Here is a 23,142-nt window from a genome sequence, read left to right on the forward strand (position 1 = left end):
TGCCGCCACGGCGCTGCCGCCGCGGGGCTGCTATTGCTCATGCGCGCGGCCGACCGTCGCATGGACGGATTCTGGCCGTGTGCGACCGAGGTTCTGTGATGCCGTCGCACGGACGGATTCTGGCCGTGTGCAACCCCGCGACCGGGGTTCTGTGATGCCGTCGCACGGACGGAGTTCTGTGATGCCGTCGCACGGACGGGTTCTATTATGCCATTGCACGGACGGGTTCTGTTATGCCATCGCGTGGACGGGTTCTGTAATGCCCTCATATGGGACAGGTTCTATGATGTCCGCATATGGGACGAGTTCTGTGATGTCCGCATATGGGATGAGTTCTGTAATGCGTACGCTACTCGGTGTAACCGCAGATTTACAGCGAGGTCGATTTGCAGCGAGGTCGATTTGCAGCGAGGTCGACGGTGACCATTACTGCTTAGCAATTCTTGGAAGATAAATGTAATTATGCATCATAAATTAATTTACAGATCTAATGCATGATTTCAAAAATCGGGCTCTGATACCAATTGTAAGCATAAAAATATGTAATTATGCTAAATCAATAATGCAGAATTAACCTATATGCCAGGATTGAAATTCAATACATAGATCTAATTATACGATGCGAGATCTTGTTTGATCTGCTCAGCACCGTGATCCAAGATTGCTGCAGGCTCCGTCTTTAATCCGATCGCGCTGTCCTTTAATAGGCGAGAGCAGAGGGTCTACGAAGATTTCCTTCCATCAAGAATATCTCCGAGGAATCATTCGGACTTAGTCTATATTGGCAACGGAACCCAATTAGTTATTCTATCTTATTCAATTATAAAAAGGGTCACATATTCTAACACGAGGTAGTTATTTTCTGATGGAATGATTCGTCCGCATACGAGACGTTTCCGGATGAAATGATTCCGTCGTCTACCGACTACGAGTGGTCTAATTAATAGTTATTTATTTATTATCTTTTCCTTGTCTCTTAAGGAATGTCCACTGCTGCTGCTGTATCACCTTTGCATCGTTGTGATCAAAATTTAAACAGCAGAGAGTGCAAAGTTTCTAGCAACAAAAACAATGGTTAGTAGTACGTGTGTAATGCAACATTGTTGCTTGAAAGCATTAAAAACTCTGAGCACAATGAAACATATAATTCCTGCAAAGCACCACAAATAAGTTTCTTTGTTTGCAGCACATGGAAATGGGGCAGAACATTTGCTTAAGCATGTGGATGCCCAAACTGCACCTGCTACTTCATGTCGTACTATGTTTCGTAGGCACATGCCACGTGGCACCTGCACATGTGCATGCACCGTATACGTTTAGCATTCCTCGAACAATAACCGGTCATTCCACATAAGTATGTGTCCCTCCACATGCGAGCACGAGAGAGGGAATTGTCTCTCCATGCGCAAATTCTTCGACAAGATTAATTACTATTCGAGTTTTTTCTTTAAACGACTAAGAAATTTCCATTAGATTGATTTAACAACCTACAAAACATTTATACGTAAATTATTTAATATACGAGGATAATCAAATATAAGAAATACTACACACACACACACTCTCTCTCTCTCTCTCTCTCTCACATCAAATATAAGAAATACTACACTCTCTCTCTCTAAATCCAGGCTCGAGATCTCATTTGGACCCGCTCATATATACATTTGAAAAGCTTTGCTTTCGATCCTCCCTAAACTACTAAACAAAAAGAATTTTAGGAGCACTCGAACCCTTGCGATGCATATAAGATATGTATAGAACAAACTAGAAGCATTTTCTCTCGGTCTTCTCGTGTTTATTAAAGAAAAAATATATTTATAGAATTAATACTAATTCATAATAGATTTTTTTCATACTTAAATTCTTCAATTAACTTTATTGTCCAAGTAATTTAAATTATATTAAGATTATAACCCTACTTACCGATCCAAACATAAATCGAAAGGATCTTTTATGAGTCGGAGGCCAAACTGCAAAAGCACTAGCGTCGTCAGTATAGGCTTGGATTTACCGAGGCACTACAGACTCTTTCTGACCTACACCAGCCCAAATCGAGATGCGTGTCTTTGACCTGCTTAATGCTGACTTGGTCGATGCTGAGGTCATCTGACCCGTGCCAACTTCTGTACAGTCAAATCTCAGTTGTGCTAACTTGGACTGTGCTAATCTAAGTGGAGCCGACCTCAGCTGTCCCCGTCTTGTCTATTTGGCACCTCCACCCAGTTGGACTCATAAATTATTATATCACATCACATATAAAATATCAAAAAGATGATCTATTGATTCATGTGTACTTGACAGATTAATCATTGTCAGGGAACTATGAAGATGTAAAGGTATTCGTCCAATTTCACCTAACAAGAAGAAGCCAAGTGATGTTATCATTTATTTCGCCAAACAATTTCTGACGCATAGCGTGTGCTACATTCTTAGTGGAGGAAAACAAGTCATACATTCATCTCCTGTTCCTTCGCTTTTGTTGCCACCAATTCAATCAATCGTGTCACGTTCTCATACGAAGAACCTTCCTCCGTCATCGCTTTCCGTGCCTTCTCTCCAAATTCTTTAGCTCTCCTTCTCCTCTCTTCTCCCTCCTGCCCTCCGTCCATCAACCTCTCCACGGCCTTAGCGACTTCCTCCCTCGAGATCCGCGCTCCCTCATCCGACGATTGCTTCATCTGCTGCATGGAGGTCTTGACGCCCACCGCGACTCCGATCTCGAGCACATCCACGATCAACTTCTCGTTGAGGAATTGCTCCGAGAAGAGCGGCCATGTCGCCATCGGTACGCCCGCACTCGCGCTCTCCAGCGTCGAGTTCCACCCGCAGTGCGTCAAGAAACCACCCACCGCCGGGTGCGACAGGATCATCACCTGCGGCGCCCACCCCCTGATCAAGAGACACTTTGAGTCACCTTCTTTCTCGAGCTTCTCTTGCAGCCATTGGTCTACTGCTCCCGGAAACCTTTCCAGGCCATTGATGACCCAGATGAATGGCCTGTTTGAGGCGAGCAGACCGTAGCCGAGCTCCATCAGTTGAGCGGGTGCGAAGCTGCCCACGCTACCGAAACTGACGTAGATCACGGACCGTGGTTTCATCGAATCAAGCCAATCTAAGCATCGGCTTGCATCCACTGACATCTTCTTACCCCTATTAGCCATGCCCAACCTAACACAGCGACACCGGTCCGATGGTGCACACCTTCTTCCCGGAGGCCGCCGCTAAGCGCTCGGCATATCCTGGCTCCAATTTGTCGAAACTGTTGACGAGGACACCGTCCATGGCGAGTTCGCCCTCTCGTACTTCATTGCGCATCTCCGTGAAACGAGGCAACAACTGGAATTGAAGTGGTAGTTGCTGCCTGGCGATCTCGAAATGAAATGGCAAGCCTGGGAGCACGAAGGGCTCGGACGGGGACGACGCGCGCTCATGGGGCCTGTAACAGTAGAGGTTGTGCATGCAAAAGAGTGCGAAGGAGCCACAGCCTTGGAAGATGAAGCATGGAATGCCGAGCTCGCGAGCAACCTCCGGAGTCCACGGGTAGCACGCGCCACAGATGATGCAGCTCGGGGCGATCGTCTGCTCTCGAAGCAGCTCCTCCAAGGGCTGCCGCAGAAACTTGGATCCGTGGTAGAGGTTGGGCATCAAGTCCATGGAGGGTAGGCTGTCGCCGGTCTCGCAGCCCTCCGGGAGGCCCACCTCCAACGAGGGTAAGGGGAGGGTGGCGAAGCGGATGGGAAGACCCGAGCTATGACGACACTATGAAACCCATATCACTATGTCAACATCGTGCCGCATTAACCATTGACCAGAAGGATAAATCAGACTCGGTCGACCAAACATACACGGCTGATGGAGCACGAGGCCACTATGACGAGCGAAGTGGTCGACTAAGAACAAGACGTGTCAAACTTGAAAGGGCTCATAGAGATGGACGCATATCATCTTTAACATTGTTGACCTCAATTCAAAGGTCAACAGGAGCAGGCCATGTCCCTGATAACATGATGTCGATAAGGAACGCCTCCAAGGCCTCTTGAAAAAGTCACACTTTCCTTCGTCTATCGGAGAAGGATCTATCCATCTTTAACTTCGACTGTCACGACGTTGTCATTGCTTTCTTTTATCTTCCACTGTCATGATCCCTGTAGCAGACTAACTTTATCTTCCGCTTCACTGTCATGAATAATTGATTTATCAAATTTGTCATGCCTGAGTCACTCGATTCAGTTTGTTATGCCTGAATCACTCGTTGAAAATACTTAAATTGATAATAGTTCATCCATCAAATTCGTATATATTAATCTAAATTTTTATAGCATTCTGATGTTGGACTGGATTAGGATTTTATAGTCTCCTCTACTTACAGACTTAACAGTGTCCAAAATCTACTAGATTCACATGAGACTTAGATAATAGTGATCCATATTATGTTATAATCTCTCTTGTTCAAGGGCTTAACATCTTCGTTAAAGCCTAACATAGTTAGAATCTAGTAGGTGCACATGAGGTCTAATCTAGTAGGTGCACATGAGGTCTAATCTAGTGGTGATTCCACCTTATGATGCACCCTTTAATCTTGTCCACCGATGACCCTATTTTGATCAAGATGGATAGACCTATTAAATTGCTATTGAAATGAGATCTATACAAGAAAAAGCACTTGTTTGTTTACTAGGAGAATCCCAAAAGTATCCGAATCGAAACATGGCTTTCACAGTTTGGAATCAATAGATGATACCAAAAGGAGTAATAATATCATAAGAAATAAGAAAGAGACTCGTAGAAACAAGAGCTTTTGTCTATTTTCTTTAATCCATGTTCATATCTATATAAACACATGAATTCACACAACGATGTGTTATCTGATTCTATCCACAGATAATCTTCTCCTATTCGAATCTCTTATCATGTCTAATACCAACCCAACTTATATGTCCTGATATGTCCTCTAATCTCATTTATGGGTAACCATTTATTATTCGATACTCTCATCATGTTTAATACTATTCAGGCCTGACACCATTTATTATGACTTAAAATAATTGACCTAGTAACTTCAATAAGTCTACATTCATTAGATCTAAGTTAATCTAATTCTTTTATTCGCTTCTACTTCCAATGTTGGGTTAAACTGTGATTGACATGATAAAAACAACCACATATTATTTTGTAGATTCAATTTGCATTTTGTAAAACTAACATAATTCACTTAAAAAGTACAGAAAAAGAAATAAATATCAAAATGGATTAAGTAAAACCGCACATTCAATGCTCTGTTGTGTGTGCTTAATTGATTATTGAACCATTCTTTACCTTTGAATCATTTATTGGTATCTGTTCAAGCTCTTACAATTATCTTTGTGTGCACATCGGCCGTGATAATTATGTTAGTGCGTTAGCTTATTAACTTCATTTTCTTTTGCAGGTAGCATAAACAAATTCTCGTAGATAACATCTGTTGCTGCAAGCAGAAAGCAGAGGGATTAGTAACTAACCTTTCTGCAGGACCGATCTCCTCTTCTGCATTTATGTGTTATGATCAAAATATAAACAGCAGACGATGCAGAACTTATGTGTTTCCACAACCGCTGATCTGATTTGCAGCAAGCTAACAACAAAAAAACAATTGTTAAAATAGTAGTTGTAATGCAACAACAGCAACAAAGCTTGAAAGGATTAGAACTCTGAGCCGAGTGCAACATATCTTGAGAGAAGAAATTGTTTCTTTCATAGCTATTCAAACAAGTTCCCATTTTCATGCAAGAAGAAAAGCCTAGAGAAATCATCAACAAGACACATATCTAATGCTTTTTGCTACTCTGGATATTCCTTTGAATAACATATACAGAGGTAGGGATCTGGAATGAAGACCGCTAATGAAAGAGATATGACTAAAACAATAGTTTTTAGTTCAAATATTTTATCTGGCATTCAGTATGAAAGACACAGGCCATTGCAAAATCCATGAAGTGAAAGAGCCTCTTTTTTTCCCATTCTTGCCGCTAGCCTAAAATCCACTAGAGACAAAGGCCAGTCCAAAATTTATGAAGTGAGACAGACTTCTTTGCCATAAGCCTAAAATCCAGTAGAGTTCTAATTTTTTGATGCAGTTAATGTGCTTACTCAATCAGGTATAATTTTACTTCCACATGAAGGCTCAATAGATGCACTACACATTTCTTATTCAAAAGGAGTCACAGGCAGATCCATCTGAGGAACAATCGTAATTCTTCTATATATATGAAATTTAAAGTGTTGTATCCTGCTAGATAAAGGTAGAATAAAGAATCTAGTATTTGAAAAGATAATGTACTTGATGAGATCACCGAGAAAGCTGTGTTTAACAGAAATTCCTCGTCTCTGACAAGTATCCAAAACCTGGTTAGCTGCAATAGAAACTACTAAATTCAAGAATTTGACGTTAGAGGCCCACAATTGTTCTCCTCTTTGCTATTTGTTGAGTAGCCTGGCAATAAACAACATACCAAAGCCACCAGATGATAGTTCAAACTCTAATCAGAATAGGTGGGAACTTACCTTCACAAAACTCCTACATGATGAAGTAATGCCATGAACGAATCTAACTTGATTACAATGTGCTTGTTTCACATTGTGATTGTTTATAGTTGCAAAGCCCAACCACTGTTTGCTAAAATACTAGAGAGATGCATAGTAATATGCCCGTATGCTGAAGAAAAGTGTCATACTCCATAAATTTCATGCATAGCTGCTAATTCTCCTAAACATAACTGAATATGCATGCATATTTAGAATTAGAATGACATCATAAACCTTAGCAAACATATAGCATCCTGATGTTGACTTCCTCCTGAAACTTAGTTTTCCATTTACAGATATGTTGATGAAATATGGGACAAACCAATGCCCTAGGGCTCCTCCCAATCCATGCCTGGGTAGGTAAAATATAAGCAACCTCACCCCTACATACAGAAAGGTCATTTTGCATGACTCAAACTCCTTGACCCCTAGTGTGCAATGGAAAAACAACATTGTAATGCCAAAGCTCATCCTCAAAGTGGACAATTGCGACCAAATATTCATACATATGTACAAGTCAAAGAGGCTAATAAGCATATAAAGTATCATCAAGAATACATCAAGAGAGAAATCATTATGTTTTGAAGCTTTGGTGGTCAAAAGATGCTGAATTTTATGGGACCTAGATGAGGTTGGATGAAGTGCAGTGATTCGGAAAATTTACAAGTACTATCCCATGAAAGACTAAAATATGTACTCAAGCTGTATGATAAAATACAACTGCCCTGGAAGTTGAAAGCCTAGACCATGGGCCCTCCTGATCACCCAGAAAACCCTGTCCAGCTAAGTATATAAATCTAAGCTGGACAAGAAGAAACTAGACAGACTAAATATCCATCAAATGCATCATGCTACTGTACATGGCTGTTGATTATATTTCCATGTCTGATGCCATGTTTTTCCATTTCAGAGCATGTCATTACATGTCGCAAAACATTTACAATATCAGTGAGGCACCAGAATCAGTATGGTAACTGTTGATGTGTACTCTGTTATTCTAAACAATATACCTCTTTTGTTTCAAATCCATGGTCTCTACAATTCAGAAACTAAAATGTGGCGACTCAGATACAGTTTCAAAAGCTTTATCATTTGCGTGCAATGGCTATTACTGGTTCATGTAGCCAACTTCATGGCAATCAACTTGCATTGAGCATGTAAGTTCGTCCTCTTCATACTGAAAAAATACCTGATCAAAACTACTTCTGGAATTGCATCTGCAATTCTTTGTTCGAACCTGTGCTCTGTCGCTACTTACTCTATGCTAAGAAGTATTCAAATAACTGCGACATTGTTGCAGTTTTGGCACTCAACCTTCACTTAGAATAGGCTGAGAAATACACATCAGGCGCCAGGAAGACAAACCAAACCTGATCCCTAAAATATGCAACAAATCATTACCATGGTACCTAATCTCCACTGGAGTAGCATGTGCCTTACAATAGCATAAAAAAACTACCTACCCTAACAAAGCAGAGGGAAAAAAGAAAAAAGGGAACAAGGGATTGGCAATGGAGCTGACTCAACAATACTTGACATGGCAATGGAGTTGAATCAGTTCCTAATTAGACCAGTAGCAGAGAAACACTACAATTACAAGTACTCAATTCTTCCACTTAACAATGAGGGCAAAGTAACACCAACCAAATAGGAAGTGTTGCAGACGTCTATCATCTTTTGCTAGCAACTACAAATCCAATTCCAAAATTCCAAGCTCCTAATACAATTCATAATTAGGGCGTCAAGTGAAGCACCAAGCACCAGGCTTCTTACCACCTTGGATCGATGGGAGTCCCAAGAACGTGAAATCCACCAATAACAGAGCCAACTGATAGGTGATCCAAAAATAAGAAAAAGAAAGCGAGAACGAACGAAAGGGTGGAGATGGAAGCGATTTACCTTGGGGAGGGGGGGCTTCATCCATCTACTAAGAACTCGGCCGGAGCAACCTTGAATCGGAAGCAAAGAGAGAAGACGAGCAGAGAAGCGAATGACGCGCGGTAAACGGTTACGCTATCAAGTGGGCCCAAGGTGGAGGCGAAGAGATCGCAGTCCCTTGGCTTTTGCTTATACGCGCGTATAAGATAAGTATATCCGTGTAACGAGAAGGTTTTGTTAGAATCAAAATATTATAAGGGCTATTATGCAAAATACGGAAAGGTGTAAATTGTTATTTATGCCCATATTTACTAATTTATTACAACTAAGTCCAGTGTATACCCCATGGATAGATGCACACCACCCTATCCAAATCCCACGCCTTCTGCTTTGCGCATCCCGCCTCTTCCCTATCCGTCTTCCGTCCTCCTTCGCCGCGCATGGCGCTGCCATCCGCCTCGATCACCCGCTTCGATTTATCTGGTCACCAGAAAGTGACAGGTGAGGCCCTCGACATGGATTCTTCCGCCCTACCTTTCCTTCTCGCAAACTGGAATTCTTGGCTGTTTCTTGTTTTCTTGATGATGAGGTTCTTGACTTGATTGACTTGTATGCAGGAATTCTGCGTGGAAGTGTAAGTCCGGTAAGACTCTATTCGACCACCCTCCCTTCTTTTATGAGGTAAAAGATTAGACTTTGGGTTCCGATCACTCTTAATTGGACCTTTTGTCCGACTTAGGAGTAGCTTAGGTTTGCAGTGAACTTGGCAAAATGTAGGCTTCGACATTTTTACTTCTGGAGCAATGGTAAAGCTTGACTTCTGAGAAGTATTTTTGTTCATTCCAAATCGTAATTTCTTGTTTCGGATTTGGCCAACTTCGCAAGTTGCATGAAATTTCATCAGCACATACAACTGAAAATTGATTCAGTTTATAACATTTCACTGAAAGAAGCATTGCTTAGAGTTATGTGGACTTTGGCACGAGATTTTGGATAGTTCGAAAGAAAGCAATTTGCAAAAAAAAAAAAAAAAAAAAAACAATGAAATTTAGCTACGAATACTTACCTAGTCGCCATGGATCTGGCAAAATTGGTCAGGAACCACTTTCGATTCTTCTTTATGATAAGCAAATAATTTAAGATCTGTTTCCTTTTTTACTTATTGCATGAATTTTCATAGAGGAGCTTTTACCCACTTTGTCTAAATTGTTCTAATACTTCACTATAAAAAAATTATAATGTTGCATTTGGCAAATAAGTAAACATTTACCGATGCTTTGTTTAACTCTCAGCAGTCTTTTGAGTCGGAATTGTGATGGAATGTCTAGCACATCAAAACTTTCTTGAATCCAGTTAAAATTTGTTCCAGTTAAACTTTCTTGAATACACATCTTCCTCTGAAGTTCAGCTTTTCTAAACAAAAGAAGTTATTCCCATTCTTGGACTTGGATTGGAATTTTAGAAAAGGTTCTTTTCACCTGCATTTTGAATATTCAGCAGATATTAGCATCAATAATTAACGTTGCTTTTTATTAAGCTCGACCATTATATATTCATTTTACTTTCATTTCTGGTCTTTGACTCTTTCAAAAGTTATGTTTTCATCTTAAAGGCAAAACATCAATCTATTTGCGGTGGATCACTTGGGTAGCAATTTTCCTAAGATCCTTAGTTGCATCTTGCACAAATAAGTACTGAAGGCCTAACTGATCTCATTCTGCAGTAACAAACATTTACACAGAAAAAATTGTCATACCACCAACAATAAAGAAAATAATCATCAAGCTAAATATTGGATTAGCCGATTAGGCCATCTTTAAGTGAGTCCACCTCCAATTCAGTCTCTTCATTTAAGATTTCTAAATAAGTTCTTACTACATCTAAATTGTAAGATCTTCATGCTCCAAGGCATAAAATATTTGAAGACCTCAATACCTGAGTTTTTCTCCAGTCTTAAGTAGTATATTAGTGATTTAAAAAGCGTTAGGCGCCAAGGTCCAAAAACGCCCGAGGCGCTAGGCGCTCGCCCGAACGAAGCGAGGCGTTAAAATATAAAAATATATAATATAATTAATAAATATAATTATTTAAAATTTTAAATAAATATATGTTATTAAATTAAAAAAATCTAAGATACAAAATCACAATATCACATTAACAAAAAGTTTCAAAATTCAAAACAATAAAATTTTATATTAAAGTCATTTATCATAATCAATATTATCGTCATTTTTACACAAATCATCTTCATTGAATTTGTCTTCTTCCTCTTGTCCTTTGACTTCTTCCTCTTCATTAAGATATGTTTCATTCTCTATGTCTTCAACAATAGCAGGAGCCAAGCTTAATACTTTTGCAATAATTTATCTTGAAACCTGACAATAATTTCAAATAAATAAAAATTAACAGTATTAAAATCAAAATAATATATTATTAATCTATTAACAGTATTAAAAATTAATAATTTTAAATAAACCTAACAATATTAACAGTATACAGTATACTGTTAACAGAATACAGAAGGAGAAGGAAGAGTGTAACGGGGTGCTGAGTTTGCTGATTGAGAAAAGAGGAAGCGGCAGCGGCAGCGGGAGCCGAAGCGGGAGTGTAAGGAGGCAGCGGGAGCGGGAGTGTAAGGAGGCAGCAGGAGGGGGAGCGGCGAGTGGCGACAGCGGCAGCGGTAGCGGCGAGCAGCGGTAGCGGGAGCAGGAGCGGTAAACGGCGACAGCGGCGAGTAGCGGGCGCGGGAGCAGCAGCGGCAAGTAGCGGGCGCGGTAGCGGCAGCAGCAACGAGCAGGGTTAGCCGGTTAGGGTTGGGCGGCGATAGCTGATATCGATTTTAGTTGGTTCGATTGAACCAACTAACCACCGGAGACCGAACCAGACCTAAAATCCTGGTTCGGTCGCCTGGTTTAACATAGGCGCTCGCCCGAAGTACCCAACGCCTGGGCTCGGGCGAGCGCCTAGGTGGCGCCTCTTTGAAGCGCGCCACCTGGAAGTTTAGCGAGGCGCTCGGGCCTCGCCTCGCCCGAGCGCCTAGGCGAGTGCCCGAGCGCCTTTTTAAATCACTGTAGTATATTACCTGAAGCTGTACTGAATTTGTACTCAAGGAAAATATTAAGAATACACTTTCTAGATCGTTGTCTAATTTGTCATGAGAGCTTCCTTTCAACCAAATATATATTATCGGAAAGGATCGGGTTCTCTCCAGAATCTGTGTAATACACAAGCTGCGGATCAGTTTCAGATCTCTTAGTTGCTAGTTGCTTGGTAAGTTACCATGTAAATTATCCATACTTGGCAATCTATTTTGGAATGGAATTAGCCTCCTCGAGTGGTGTGTGGAGTTTAATTGTTCCCCTTCCATCACCTTGTCCATCACAGACAAATGGTTGGTTTTCTTCTTTAGAGATGAACAAATTTCCCAGATATATAGCATCAATTATTGTTCTGCATAGTGGCTAGCACATCGTCAGTGTCTCTGAATTTCTCAAAACTGATTAACTATTTACAATGATTCAATCATGGGTCAGAGTTATATAAACCCAGTCCCCTATGGGCTATTGTGGACTTAGACCTGAAACATGTGCTTGTGAAATAGTTGCCTGGGTAACTCACTTGGAAATTTTATAAATAATGTGACGAAATACAAGATTGTTTAATAAAAGTTAACTCTTCCCACAAAGACAGTAGTGGCCCATATATGGAAAATCAAGAAACAATCATACTTGGGAAATTATATCTGGTTTTATTGTCATTCACGCCGTTTAGGTGCCAACTCGTTCGACAAGACATGATCAGAAATTGTGCTGCTTTAAATTTGTCTTCTGTTGCTCATTTAATTTGTTAGACTTTATATTTTTTGCCAATGAATTGAGCTGCCAGATTTCCAATAAAGATTCTCAACAGGTGCTCATCAGGAGCATTAGACGAGGCAAAGTACATCATACCATCAGCAGATCTGGAAGCCGCTGCCTGCTTAATGTCACAGTGCCCTGCAGTATCCAATCAGCACTCATGACTGCTTCAGCTACACCATATGATCCATCAAGATGTGTGCAACCTTCTCTACCAATTATTCCCCAGAACCTAGGTGCAGCTTTATCAGAGTACATACAGGGCTTGATAATAGCAGATATTGATCCTGCCACAGTAAAACTTGCTATCAGTGTCACAGGCCCTTTCCTCTCAGCATTTGGTTTTTTGTTCATTCTAAGGATCATCATGTCTTGGTACCCCAAACTCCCAGTGAAGAAATTCCCTTACATTATCGCTTATGTTCCTACAGAACCTTTTCTCAGCATCACAAGGAAGGTGATACCACCTCTTGCTGGAGTAGATGTCACACCTGTTGTCTGGTTTGGATTGGTTAGTTTCTTGAACGAAATATTAGTAGGGCCTCAAGGGTTATTAGTGCTTCTATCTCAGCAGTTGTAGAACATTGATGTGTACAGTTCTCTATCACTATTTAGCTTCTTCTGCTCAACATCCAGTTGCCTACTTGTCGAATCTGGCAAGTTACATTAACTTCCACCATTTGGAGAAAATTCTGGTACCCTGGTTGTATGAGACTGCAGGTATATGAATCTGGGGTGTCACCTACATGTTATATGTTTGACTTGGTTTGTTTCTTTCATTACATTGAACAGGTAACCTTTGTATGTATACTTTGACCTTGGAATAAATATCTTCTCATCATTTATCATGTCTCTGGGCACCCCAAAGCTTCCTGACAATTTTTTTTGTTACACACTACTACTGTTTGATATAATGTGTTTTGCTGTCTCTGCACAGTTTAAATCTAGTTCTTGAAATTCATGTTGTTAGGACATTGTTGAGTTCAATGACCAAAGATCATTTTCAACTCTTGGCATCTTGGTCAAAACTTGGCTCTGGTTAGGAGCTTGTTAGGTAGCAACTTTAGGCCTGTTTGGATACTGATGATAATGCAATGATTTTACTACAAAACAATAATGCAATAATTTAATCACAATGGCTTCTGTTCCAACAGAGAAAAAGCTGCACTAGGAGAATGAGTAATCTAGCAATGCATGCACTTGGATCACTTGCATCAAATTGAATGGATATTGCTACATTCCCTCCAAATGTTTAGTAGATTGCCATCCTCTACTTGTTTCCTTACATTTTTCTTGTTCTATGTAATTCAGTGAGATCTCACCTGGAAATGTCCCAATGAACACAGTTTAACCATTAAACACTAAATGATGGTGAAATTGTGTATGATGACTGAAACTATTAGAATGGTTCATAGCATGAAAAAGTTTTTAGGCTATCAAAAGTCTACATAAAATAGATCCTCACACTAGATGGCTTGGGCTTGGCTTGGTAAAACCCATGCATGATTTGATTATGCTTCTTAATATAATGAATTCAATGTGGTTTAGCTACTATTTATTAGTATTAATCTTATTTGAACTAACTCAAAAATCAAGAATTCAAAGCTTGGCAATAAGATTTTAGGCAGTCAAAAGTTTTGACTAATAAAAGAGAACCATGACTTCAACAGTGTTGCATTGAGGAAAGATGAATCGTCCACAAGTAAAACATGAGATGATGAACTGCTTAATTCTTTTGCCATCTCGACCCCAGAAATCAATGCTACAGCACTTTGCTGTATCTAAGTTGTACTATATCAAGAAGTTTAATTAGTTTGATGCAAACTAGTTAGTGTTTCTGTTAATTTTCTTTCTTCCTCTTCTCTGACTTCTGTTTTCTACTTAATCCTCACTGTGTTTATTCCTTGCATCTCTTTCGTTTTCTCTGCTGATTTTTGATGTATTTATATTCATTTGGCCTCTAACAATTTGACAAGAATTTTTAATCTTCCATAAAAAAAATAATTAGTACAGAACTTCTTAGAGATATTATAGTGGTGTAATAATAGAAAATGTGAGTACCAAATTTTATGTATGGATGTTTAGGATCATAGGATTTTTATGACCAGTGTGCAGAATTGCACTAAGCCATAATCTAATAGGACTTCAGGTTTATGGCCATCATTACATTGATGTAGTGGCAGACAAAACAAATGTGCCTGGGGCTCCATTACCCACACTTACAATAAACTCCACTGAGAACACTGTATAATCCACTAAATGAATTTTACTGTGACATTAGAAAGGCACACATATTCCTTATCATCAACATTAACTTTGTCAAAACAGTGGCATTCAAACTTTATATAGTTTAAAAGCCACTTGCAGTTCTTCCTTTCTGGAAAAATAGCATTTCAGTGGCTGACCTAATGATACCACCACCTCCCCCTCTGTTCTAAATGATTCTTGAACCAGCTCCTTCCACTGCTAAAAATATGTCTTCAGTGACAATTTCTTCATGCCCACTGATCTCAGCTCTTGCAGGCTGCAGTGATCTCGCTGACCCCAAATAGATCTGTTTTAACTTTTTTTTTTTTTTTCTTTCATGGCTGTTTAAGCATCTTTTGATGATCTAGCTCCTTGAAAAGAACTTTATTTGGCAAGTTTGATGTGGTTAGCACTATCAATTGATGCTTGTAGTGGCCATTGCTTCTTTAATGAAAAGATAGCTTTTCAAGATCAAGAAAGGCCAAATAAGTGCTTTGTTTGAGTAAACTAGCAGAGCTGACTATCAGCTGCAATTTTGTGTTGCTTGAAACGACGGTGCAGTGTCTTCTCTTGCTGATTTAGTTGTCACTGCAAACAGATTAAATATTGTTCATGATTTAGTTCTGTATTTGAAAGCTTATGCAAGCGGTAAAACTATTTGATCAGTAGGCCCTTCAAGATTTTGCATTGAAGTTGGAAATTAGGTCTGGAGAAGGCCATCTTCAGGTCATGTCAGATACTTTGAAGCCATAACAATGGCTGCAATTATCCCAGTCTTACACAGCAAATCTCTGTGCTCATCAGTAGGTAAGTCTTTTAACCAAACTGATCCACTAGTGATCAGAAAGTACATGCAATTGTTACTCATAAAACTGTTTCTTTCTGCTGTAGTCGGAATTAGGATGCATATTATCTTCGTTGTTTGGTGTGCTAAGCACTTGTGTATTCAATTGATGTCTTACTAACAAGGATGTTTTAGTAAAGAAGCATCAATTGTCACAACAATTCAAAGTTGTCTCGAGTTTAGGTTGATACTACTATTTGGCAATGTGACTGTTGTGGTTGCTTATCTGGTGGACCTTAATGATAGCAAACCTTTGATTTTCCACCTCAAATTAAGCCATCGAGTATCATTATGTGATATAATCTCTTCACTTCAAGTCATTTTCACTAATATTCTCTTTTTAGTTCTGGTAAACTCCATCCACTCGTAGTTCCACTCAAGTCGCGATGCAGATATGGACACCAACATCAGGCATTATTTTGGTACAGTTATGTGACTTCGCACTCATTCTCACCCTAAAAAGAATGCCCAACTTATGAAGTGATAAAATATAGTCTGCTACATGATTGAATGGGTTGAGTCTCCAACTTAACTTTGCAATACACAAACCACATGAACAAGATTGCTCCACAGAGTATGTTGACCCCACAGTGTTGTAGACAGTCTCTAGTGGAACACTTTCTCTTTTTCTTATTGCTTCCTGTTGCGATAATTCATAGGGCTGCTTTTGAACTGGATCACATACATTATCATGATTCATGAGCAACTTGGAGATGGTGGACTCTTGTTCTTCTTTTAGCCTATCATTGCTGTGGTAATTAGTTAAGAGGACCAAATTACAAATCCCACTAATTGAAGTGAGAGAAGTGGTGGTGTGTGACCTTTTGTTTCCACCTACAGTCTGATAACAAGGATAAGAACTGGCTACCAAAATGCACATGTAACTGAGTACTCTGTGCCTGTAAAATATATTGGAATATAAATTAAATTATATGGCTTTCAGTTAAGAAAAAAAATAGTGACACATAAACTAATTTTAAGGCAAAATCTCTTCTTTACATGTCAGAATTAATAGAGATTTTAAACCCATGATTAAATCGATATTATCCATAGAATGAACAAGAGATGACTTTTTTTTTTTTTTTTTTGTTAATAAGATTTTTTTAGGTCTTTGTTTAGGAAGCCTAAAAAGTACCCAAAGGACATACATACCCTTTGATGATGGTGATTATTGTCACTGTCCAATTGATTAAATATTAAATTTTGAGTTAAGAAAAAAAAAAAAAAAAAAAAAAACCATAACAAAATCTTTGGCTGGCTAGTCACAAGTTGAAGTTTATAAGTGAGCATGTTGGTGTGATCCCTTTGGTTCGTTGTAGCTTGATGAGATCCAGTTTTATAATAGTTATATCAAAATGTGACTGTAGAATGGGTGGGTCTCACAGCTTTCTCTTCAACTAATAATCATAATAATTAATTTATGCACATCAGTTTGCTCATTGACTCTGTGAACATTGTTTGCCCATTCCACAATAAAAGTCAAAGCAAGAAGCTTCCTAAAAATTGTAGTTTTGAATTGCCAGTCGCTTGATTGAACTTGTCAAAGTTAGGTTTTGAATCATTAATCCCAGATGACATACGCATGATGATGCAGTTTACCATATCCAATACCATTGACTTCTTATCAAGTCTTATTTGCAGGGCATTGTTGATGGTTAGAATAAATTAAGCTGGTTTCCACTAACATCTCTTAGAATAAATTATTAGTGTTAACAGGGTTGGATTCAAGTTGGAATGCCCCCATACATTCGATTCAACGAGAAACAAAACTAAAAATGTGTGGATTTCCATATTAAAAACATAGTATCGGTCTCTCTTTCGTTGCTTGTATCTCGATCATGATAAATCTAAGCCCAGTAACGTGCTCGTATGAAATTGCTAATGATCTTAAAACCTAAGGTCTTTGGCGATCAAACCCTCCATCAATTGATTATGTATGTGTGAGACATAAACATAATTAAAAAAAATTATTCGTCCATATAGAGAGACGATATCGTAGATGTGAAGGTCGAACCTCATGATCAAATATTCAATAATATATTCGTTTATTTTTTTAACATAAAAAATTCAAAGGCTTATTAATAGAATAAAATTTATTTAGTATTTTTCAACTTTCACATTAATACTCATCCCCAACATAAATTGCTATTATAAATTATCATGCATGAGAATAAGTAACGGTTGGTTGACCGATCGAATCACTCACTCGAACAAGTTAAGTTACGCTTCGGGTTACAACAGTTGACGGTACCAAATGACATGAATAGTTGGAAGTCACCGTCACAAGATTTACCTTACCAACGAACCAAGTCACATAGCCACCTTAACAAAGTATATGGTATATGAAGAGCCGACCGAAATCTAAAGAATTCACAATCCAAGAATAAAGACCACAAAAATGTCATGCGATAAATAATCCTTCCTCATCGACTGTAGATATATCAATCTAGCCGTGGAGACGATGGAGCGGAGTCGTTGCACCTGCATGAGAAAGTCAACATTGAAGGGAGGAAAGTCGTCGCCACGTGTAATGCATGTGCTAATCACGTGACTTCGCGGCGGCAAAGTCAACGACCGGTGGCACGCATGCAGCCAACCCTCTGGCACTCTGAATCAGACAGAACCCATAGATTCTTTGAGAAGTCAAACAATCTCCCCTTCTTCTACAAATTTTTCCTTTTTTTGGAGTGAAGTCTTTGATCTGAAAACGAGAAAGTCTTTTTGTTCTTTCAGCCAAAGCAATAGTCCACAGGCCACTCTCGGAATCAATCATGTTTATGTTGCTTCCCAACGAAGGTAAGAGTATAATATATGGATAATTATGTCATCTCATGAAGACTTTTTGCGAGGGGTAATATTTCTATTGATTTATTTTTATTTTTTATCATTTATAATCTTATTTTAAAAATTATTAATATTTTTAAGATATTTCTCTATAAATAAACATAATATCCTTCATTTTATCACTTCATTTTAATACTTTTAATTCATTCTATATTATTTTTTTTATCATTTTTGTTTTTTTTCTAATCATCTAATGAAGATGATCAGACTAGGGTTTCACTCACTGGAATGATGATTGATTGATGATGGATAATATGATTATATAAAATAAAAATAATTGAGAAGTATGATTGATGATTGAAAGATTATATTTAATTAAATTATATTTTTATTTTATTTTAAGAGATTAACAATAGAAAAAAAAAAAAAAAGAGATTGTCAACCACAACATCCGACCAACCACAGGTCAACGTTGGGGCGAAGGAGGTGAGAAGAGATGTGGTATGAGCAGTCAACGTCGCCCACGCCGTCGGTGCGTCGGAGATTTTGACCTACTGGCGGCCCCACCTAGTGCCGGTGGGTTCCCACAGCTGCATTAGCCACCGTAGATCTTTGGCAAACGACATCGACGACAGAGAGATGGGGACGAAGATTTCTCCCCTTGGCAGTATTAAATTCCGTGGCGTTCAGAAAAGAATACACGGGAAAGAAGACGAGAGAAAAAAGAGGGCAAGAGAGAGTGACCACCACGAAGAAGACAATACCATCTCTCTCTCTCGCTTTGGATACTTCCCTCTCGGTTGTATCTCCCTGCTGCTGTCCGATTTTGGAAAGCGTCGCTTCTCCACGGTGTCCCGGCCTCCTGCTTCAATTCTTCCTCTTCTTCCTGTTCTTGCGAGGCTGGAATCCCGAAAACCAGCAAAGAAGCGAAGGGTCCCTGGAAATCGTTGATGGGCGCTCCCAAAATTGGATTTTTAGCATGAAAAGACCCTCCTTTACCCCCTTCTCCCTGTTGATGACACGCAGGGGAGGTTTCCCGGCGCCGCTGTCGCTCCCGGCATGCTGCTTGTTGCTGTTCGCGTTGTTAATCCGGGCTCAACTGGCTTTCTCCCAGAACCAGACTTGCGATTCCAAGGATCTCAACGCGTTGCTTGGGCTGTCGAATGAGATCGATCTGGCGAAGCTGGGATGGAGCCGAAATGGCTCTTCTTCCGGTTGCTGCGACTGGTTTGGTGTCTCCTGCGGCCCCCCGACCATCAACGGTAGGAGGGTGGTCGGTTTGGATCTCAGCAACAAGAGCTTGAAGGGCTCGATCTCTGATTCATTTGCCGGGTTGGATCAGCTGAGAAGACTCGACCTTTCCGTGAATTCTCTGCAAGGAGTGGTTCCTCCGCAGCTGCTCCGGTTACCTCTGTTGGAGTTTATCGATCTCAGCATGAACCAGCTTGAAGGGGAGATTCCGTCGAACTTGAGCCTTCCGGCGATCCGAGTGTTCAACATTTCTTACAACTATTTCACCGGCCATCACCCGATCTTTGCAGGCTTGAGCAATCTCACCTCCTTGGACCTCACTGCCAACGATTTCCATGGCCCTATCGATGCTGGTATCTGCAACTCCTCAGCCAAGATACAGGTTCTCCGCTTCGCAGGCAACATGTTCGACGGCAATCTCCCGAGAGGTCTCAAGAACTGCATCTCCCTCACCGAGCTCTCGCTCGGTATGAATGACCTCGATGGAGATTTTCCTGGTGACCTCTTCAGCATGGCATCCTTGACGCACTTATTCCTCCAGGGGAACCGGTTCTCGGGCAATCTGATCACAAACATGAGCAATCTTTCGAACCTTGTCGAGATTGATCTCTCCCTGAATAGATTCTCGGGGTTTATCCCTGATGTTTTTGGTAGCCTTGCAAAGCTCGAAGCTTTTTCGGCTCAGTCCAATAAACTTGTTGGTAATCTACCTTCTTCATTGTCGAACTTGTCATCGCTTAGGGTGCTGAATCTGAACAACAACTCGCTCAGCGGCGAGATCGATCTCAATTGCTCTGCCATGGCCAGATTAAGCACCCTTGATCTCGGTTCCAATTCATTTTCTGGCCCTATCCCTGGCATCCTTCCTCAATGTGTACAGCTTAAGACCTTAAATCTTGCTAGAAACAATCTTACCGGAGAAATTCCCACCAGCTTCAAGAGCTTCACTCAACTCTCTGATCTTTCTCTCACCGGTAACCATTTCTCTAACATATCAGCAGCTTTGCAAATTCTACAGCACTGCCCCAAACTCACTAGTCTGGTTTTGACGCGGAACTTCCACAGTGGTGAAGTAATGCCAGCTGATGGAATTCGAGGATTCGAGAAGATGGAGTTGCTGGTCATTGCAAACTGTGCTCTTACGGGTACCATTCCATTATGGCTGGCAAACTTGACCCAATTAACGGTATTGGACATCTCATGGAACCACTTATCTGGTACAATCCCTATATGGTTTGGGAATCTTGAGAACCTCTTCTACTTGGATCTATCAAACAATTCTCTCAGTGGGGAGGTTCCGAATAGCTTGGCACAGATGAAGAGGCTTATGTCTGGGAGTAAGTCACTGCAAATTAGCTCGATCGAGAACTTCCCGTTCTTCATTAAGAGAAACTCGAGTGGGAAGGGCTTGCAGTATAATCAGGTTAGCAGGTTTCCCCCGTCGCTGATTCTGAGTAATAACATGCTTGTTGGGCATATTTTGCCAGGGTTTGGGAAACTTGTGGATCTCCATGTGTTGGACTTGAGTTGGAATCATCTTTCAGGGAACATACCAGCAGAGCTCTCAGGCATGACAAGCTTAGAATGCTTGGAATTGTCACACAATAATCTCACAGGAACCATACCTGCCTCTCTAACCAATCTTAGTTTTTTGTCAAAGTTTGATGTGGCATATAACGATTTGGTTGGACAAGTCCCGACTGGAGGCCAGTTTTCGACCTTCTCGAGTTCTGATTTCGAAGGGAATCCTGGGCTCTGTGGCTTTCACTTGTCACCTTGCGGTTCCAAAGACCTTATACCATCAGGAGTCAGAAGAAGTAACAAAAATGCCATAGTGAGCATAACAGTTGGAATTGGACTCGGGGCAATTTTTCTTCTTGCTGTTGTCAGCTGGATTGTGTTAAAACATCATTCTGGATGGCACGAAGACCATGCAAGGGTGGTAGCACACGCAGATGAAGGCTCAGACGCAACTGGTTGCAGTCTAGTTCTTTTGTTTAACAAGGATGACAAGGAGCTAAGCATAGATGACATATTGAAGTCCACCAACAACTTTGATCAGGCTTATATCATCGGTTGTGGAGGATTCGGTCTTGTCTACAAGGCTACTCTGCCTGATGGACGCAAGGTAGCTATCAAGCGGCTTTCCGGTGATTTTTTTCAGATGGAGAGGGAGTTTCAAGCTGAGGTGGAAACTCTTTCCAGAGCTCAGCACAGGAATCTTGTTTTGCTGCAAGGATATTGCAAGTTCGGCAGCGATCGCCTGCTAATCTACTCGTACATGGAGAACGGGAGCCTGGACTACTGGCTTCACGAGAAACATGAAGGCAGCTCAATGCTAGAGCAGGGAAGAAGGCTGCGGATAGCTCTAGGGGCCTCTAGGGGATTGGCCTACTTGCACGAATCCTGTGAGCCACATATACTTCACCGTGACATCAAGTCGAGTAATATCCTCCTAGATGAAGATTTTGATGCTCATCTGGCCGATTTTGGACTTGCAAGACTAATTTTGCCTACTGAGACACATGTGACAACAGATTTAGTCGGAACTTTAGGTTACATTCCTCCCGAGTATGGACAATCTCCTGTCGCTACTTTTAAGGGTGATGTATACAGCTTTGGTGTTGTACTCTTGGAGCTACTCACCGGTAGGAGGCCTGTCGATATGTGCCAACCGAAAGGCTGCCGGGAAGTGGTGTCATGGGTGCTTCAGAAGAAGAAAGACAGAAGGGAGGCTGAAGTTTTCGATCCGTGTATGTTTGATTCGGATGGTGACAACAGCCAGACACTGAGGATGCTTGAAATTGCATGCCTATGTGTGAGTGAATCCCCTAAACTGAGGCCATCAGCCAATCAACTTGTTGCATGGCTCGAGGAGATCTGTCTTGCTGGCCAATTGGCAAAGTGAGACGACAATGCCATAAGAAAACTGAAGGTTTCTTAGTGTAGCATGGCAACTCTAGTAAGTGGCTTGGATTAATACCTGGTCGATAAACAATTAGATGTGTATATTCTACACAAAACCTCAATGCTCAGAGTTCCTCTCTTTCTTTCTTTTTTTCTCTTTTTTTCTTTTTGGTTATTTTCTTTCTTCTACATGGAAATGAGGTCTCACCTCAAGTTACAGGATAAAATATGCAAAGCTTAAGTTGTATTATTAGAGATAAAAACTTGTTTTGGCTTTTACTTCACATGGATCAGTGTTGGTTTCCTCAGTAACTTAGGACTTGTGGTGGTATGTTGATTTTTCTATGTGATACACAAAGAGTATGTTTCTTATACTATTAATTCCTGACATGATTATCATGTTTCTATATACATAAGCTTCTCACCTTTTTTCCTTTTTTTCTTTTTTTTTTGGACTCACTGAGATTCTATTGACTTTCCAAAAAATAGAATTCTGAAATAAAAGATTGAATTTGATTCTATATAATATATCTTCAATCTCATTGAAAAAGTAAAATTACATATTAATCCATCACTAGTGAAGTGAGCTGAGATGAAAATTAATGGTCTAGCAAAATATGGAAGCTCCTGTAAGCATGACAAATTTTGTTCTTGGATCAGCATCAGATTCAATTTCAAGAGTTGAATTCCTTCAGCTCAATCCCATTTTTCGAAGCAATACGTAACAGCTTGGTGATTTAGATTGTTCAAAATGTTCTTCTTGATTTGCCTGAGCTTTGCACTTTCTCCTCTCTCCTCACCTGTGCTTTGCTG

The 23,142-nt window shown here is 40.3% G+C and overlaps 3 protein-coding genes across 5 annotated transcripts; 2 read left to right on the forward strand and 1 right to left on the reverse strand.

Annotated features, from left to right (window-relative positions):
- Positions 1 to 2,363: 2,363 nt before the first annotated feature.
- LOC103974343 (UDP-glycosyltransferase 73C4-like) lies at positions 2,364 to 8,600 on the reverse strand. 3 transcript variants are annotated; one of them, XM_065104151.1, is made up of 4 exons: positions 8,461 to 8,595; positions 8,335 to 8,389; positions 5,499 to 5,611; positions 2,364 to 4,176 (listed from the first exon to the last, which is right to left on the reverse strand). In XM_065104151.1, exon 4 carries the CDS (start codon positions 3,159 to 3,161, stop codon positions 2,448 to 2,450), a length of 714 nt encoding a protein of 237 aa, XP_064960223.1. In that variant the 5' UTR covers positions 3,162 to 4,176; positions 5,499 to 5,611; positions 8,335 to 8,389; positions 8,461 to 8,595; the 3' UTR covers positions 2,364 to 2,447. The 3 variants fall into 3 exon arrangements, with proteins under 3 accessions (XP_064960223.1, XP_064960221.1, XP_064960222.1); XM_065104149.1 differs by lacking the exon at positions 8,335 to 8,389 and having other exon boundaries at positions 8,461 to 8,600; XM_065104150.1 differs by lacking the exons at positions 8,335 to 8,389; positions 8,461 to 8,595 and adding an exon at positions 6,317 to 6,634.
- Positions 8,601 to 8,798: 198 nt separating this feature from the next.
- Positions 8,799 to 13,144, forward strand: LOC103974342 (protein COFACTOR ASSEMBLY OF COMPLEX C SUBUNIT B CCB3, chloroplastic). Its single transcript, XM_009389147.2, has 3 exons — positions 8,799 to 8,940; positions 9,057 to 9,082; positions 12,349 to 13,144. The coding sequence occupies exons 1-3, from the start codon at positions 8,880 to 8,882 to the stop codon at positions 12,874 to 12,876; spliced, it is 615 nt and encodes a 204-aa protein (XP_009387422.2). The 5' UTR covers positions 8,799 to 8,879; the 3' UTR covers positions 12,877 to 13,144.
- Positions 13,145 to 18,860: 5,716 nt separating this feature from the next.
- On the forward strand, positions 18,861 to 22,613 carry LOC135610102 (phytosulfokine receptor 1-like). The gene has a single exon (XM_065104152.1). The coding sequence runs from the start codon at positions 19,151 to 19,153 to the stop codon at positions 22,328 to 22,330; it is 3,180 nt and encodes a 1,059-aa protein (XP_064960224.1). The 5' UTR covers positions 18,861 to 19,150; the 3' UTR covers positions 22,331 to 22,613.
- Positions 22,614 to 23,142: the final 529 nt, after the last annotated feature.

The sequence above is a fragment of the Musa acuminata genome, chromosome BXJ2-4 (genome assembly GCF_036884655.1).
Source record: "Musa acuminata AAA Group cultivar baxijiao chromosome BXJ2-4, Cavendish_Baxijiao_AAA, whole genome shotgun sequence".
Classification (NCBI taxonomy): domain Eukaryota; kingdom Viridiplantae; phylum Streptophyta; class Magnoliopsida; order Zingiberales; family Musaceae; genus Musa; species Musa acuminata.

Excerpts from the sequence above, each read along its gene's own strand:
- LOC103974342 (XM_009389147.2), top strand. The coding sequence starts at position 8,880 with ATGGCGCTGCCATCCGCCTCGATCACCCGCTTCGATTTATCTGGTCAC. Across the intron at positions 8,941-9,056 it reads TGGTCACCAGAAAGTGACAG|GAATTCTGCGTGGAAGTGTA; the intron begins GTGAGGCCCTCG and ends ACTTGTATGCAG. Across the intron at positions 9,083-12,348 it reads TGCGTGGAAGTGTAAGTCCG|GTGCTCATCAGGAGCATTAG; the intron begins GTAAGACTCTAT and ends GATTCTCAACAG.
- LOC103974343 (XM_065104149.1), bottom strand. The coding sequence starts at position 3,161 with ATGGCTAATAGGGGTAAGAAGATGTCAGTGGATGCAAGCCGATGCTTA.
- LOC135610102 (XM_065104152.1), top strand. The coding sequence starts at position 19,151 with ATGAAAAGACCCTCCTTTACCCCCTTCTCCCTGTTGATGACACGCAGG.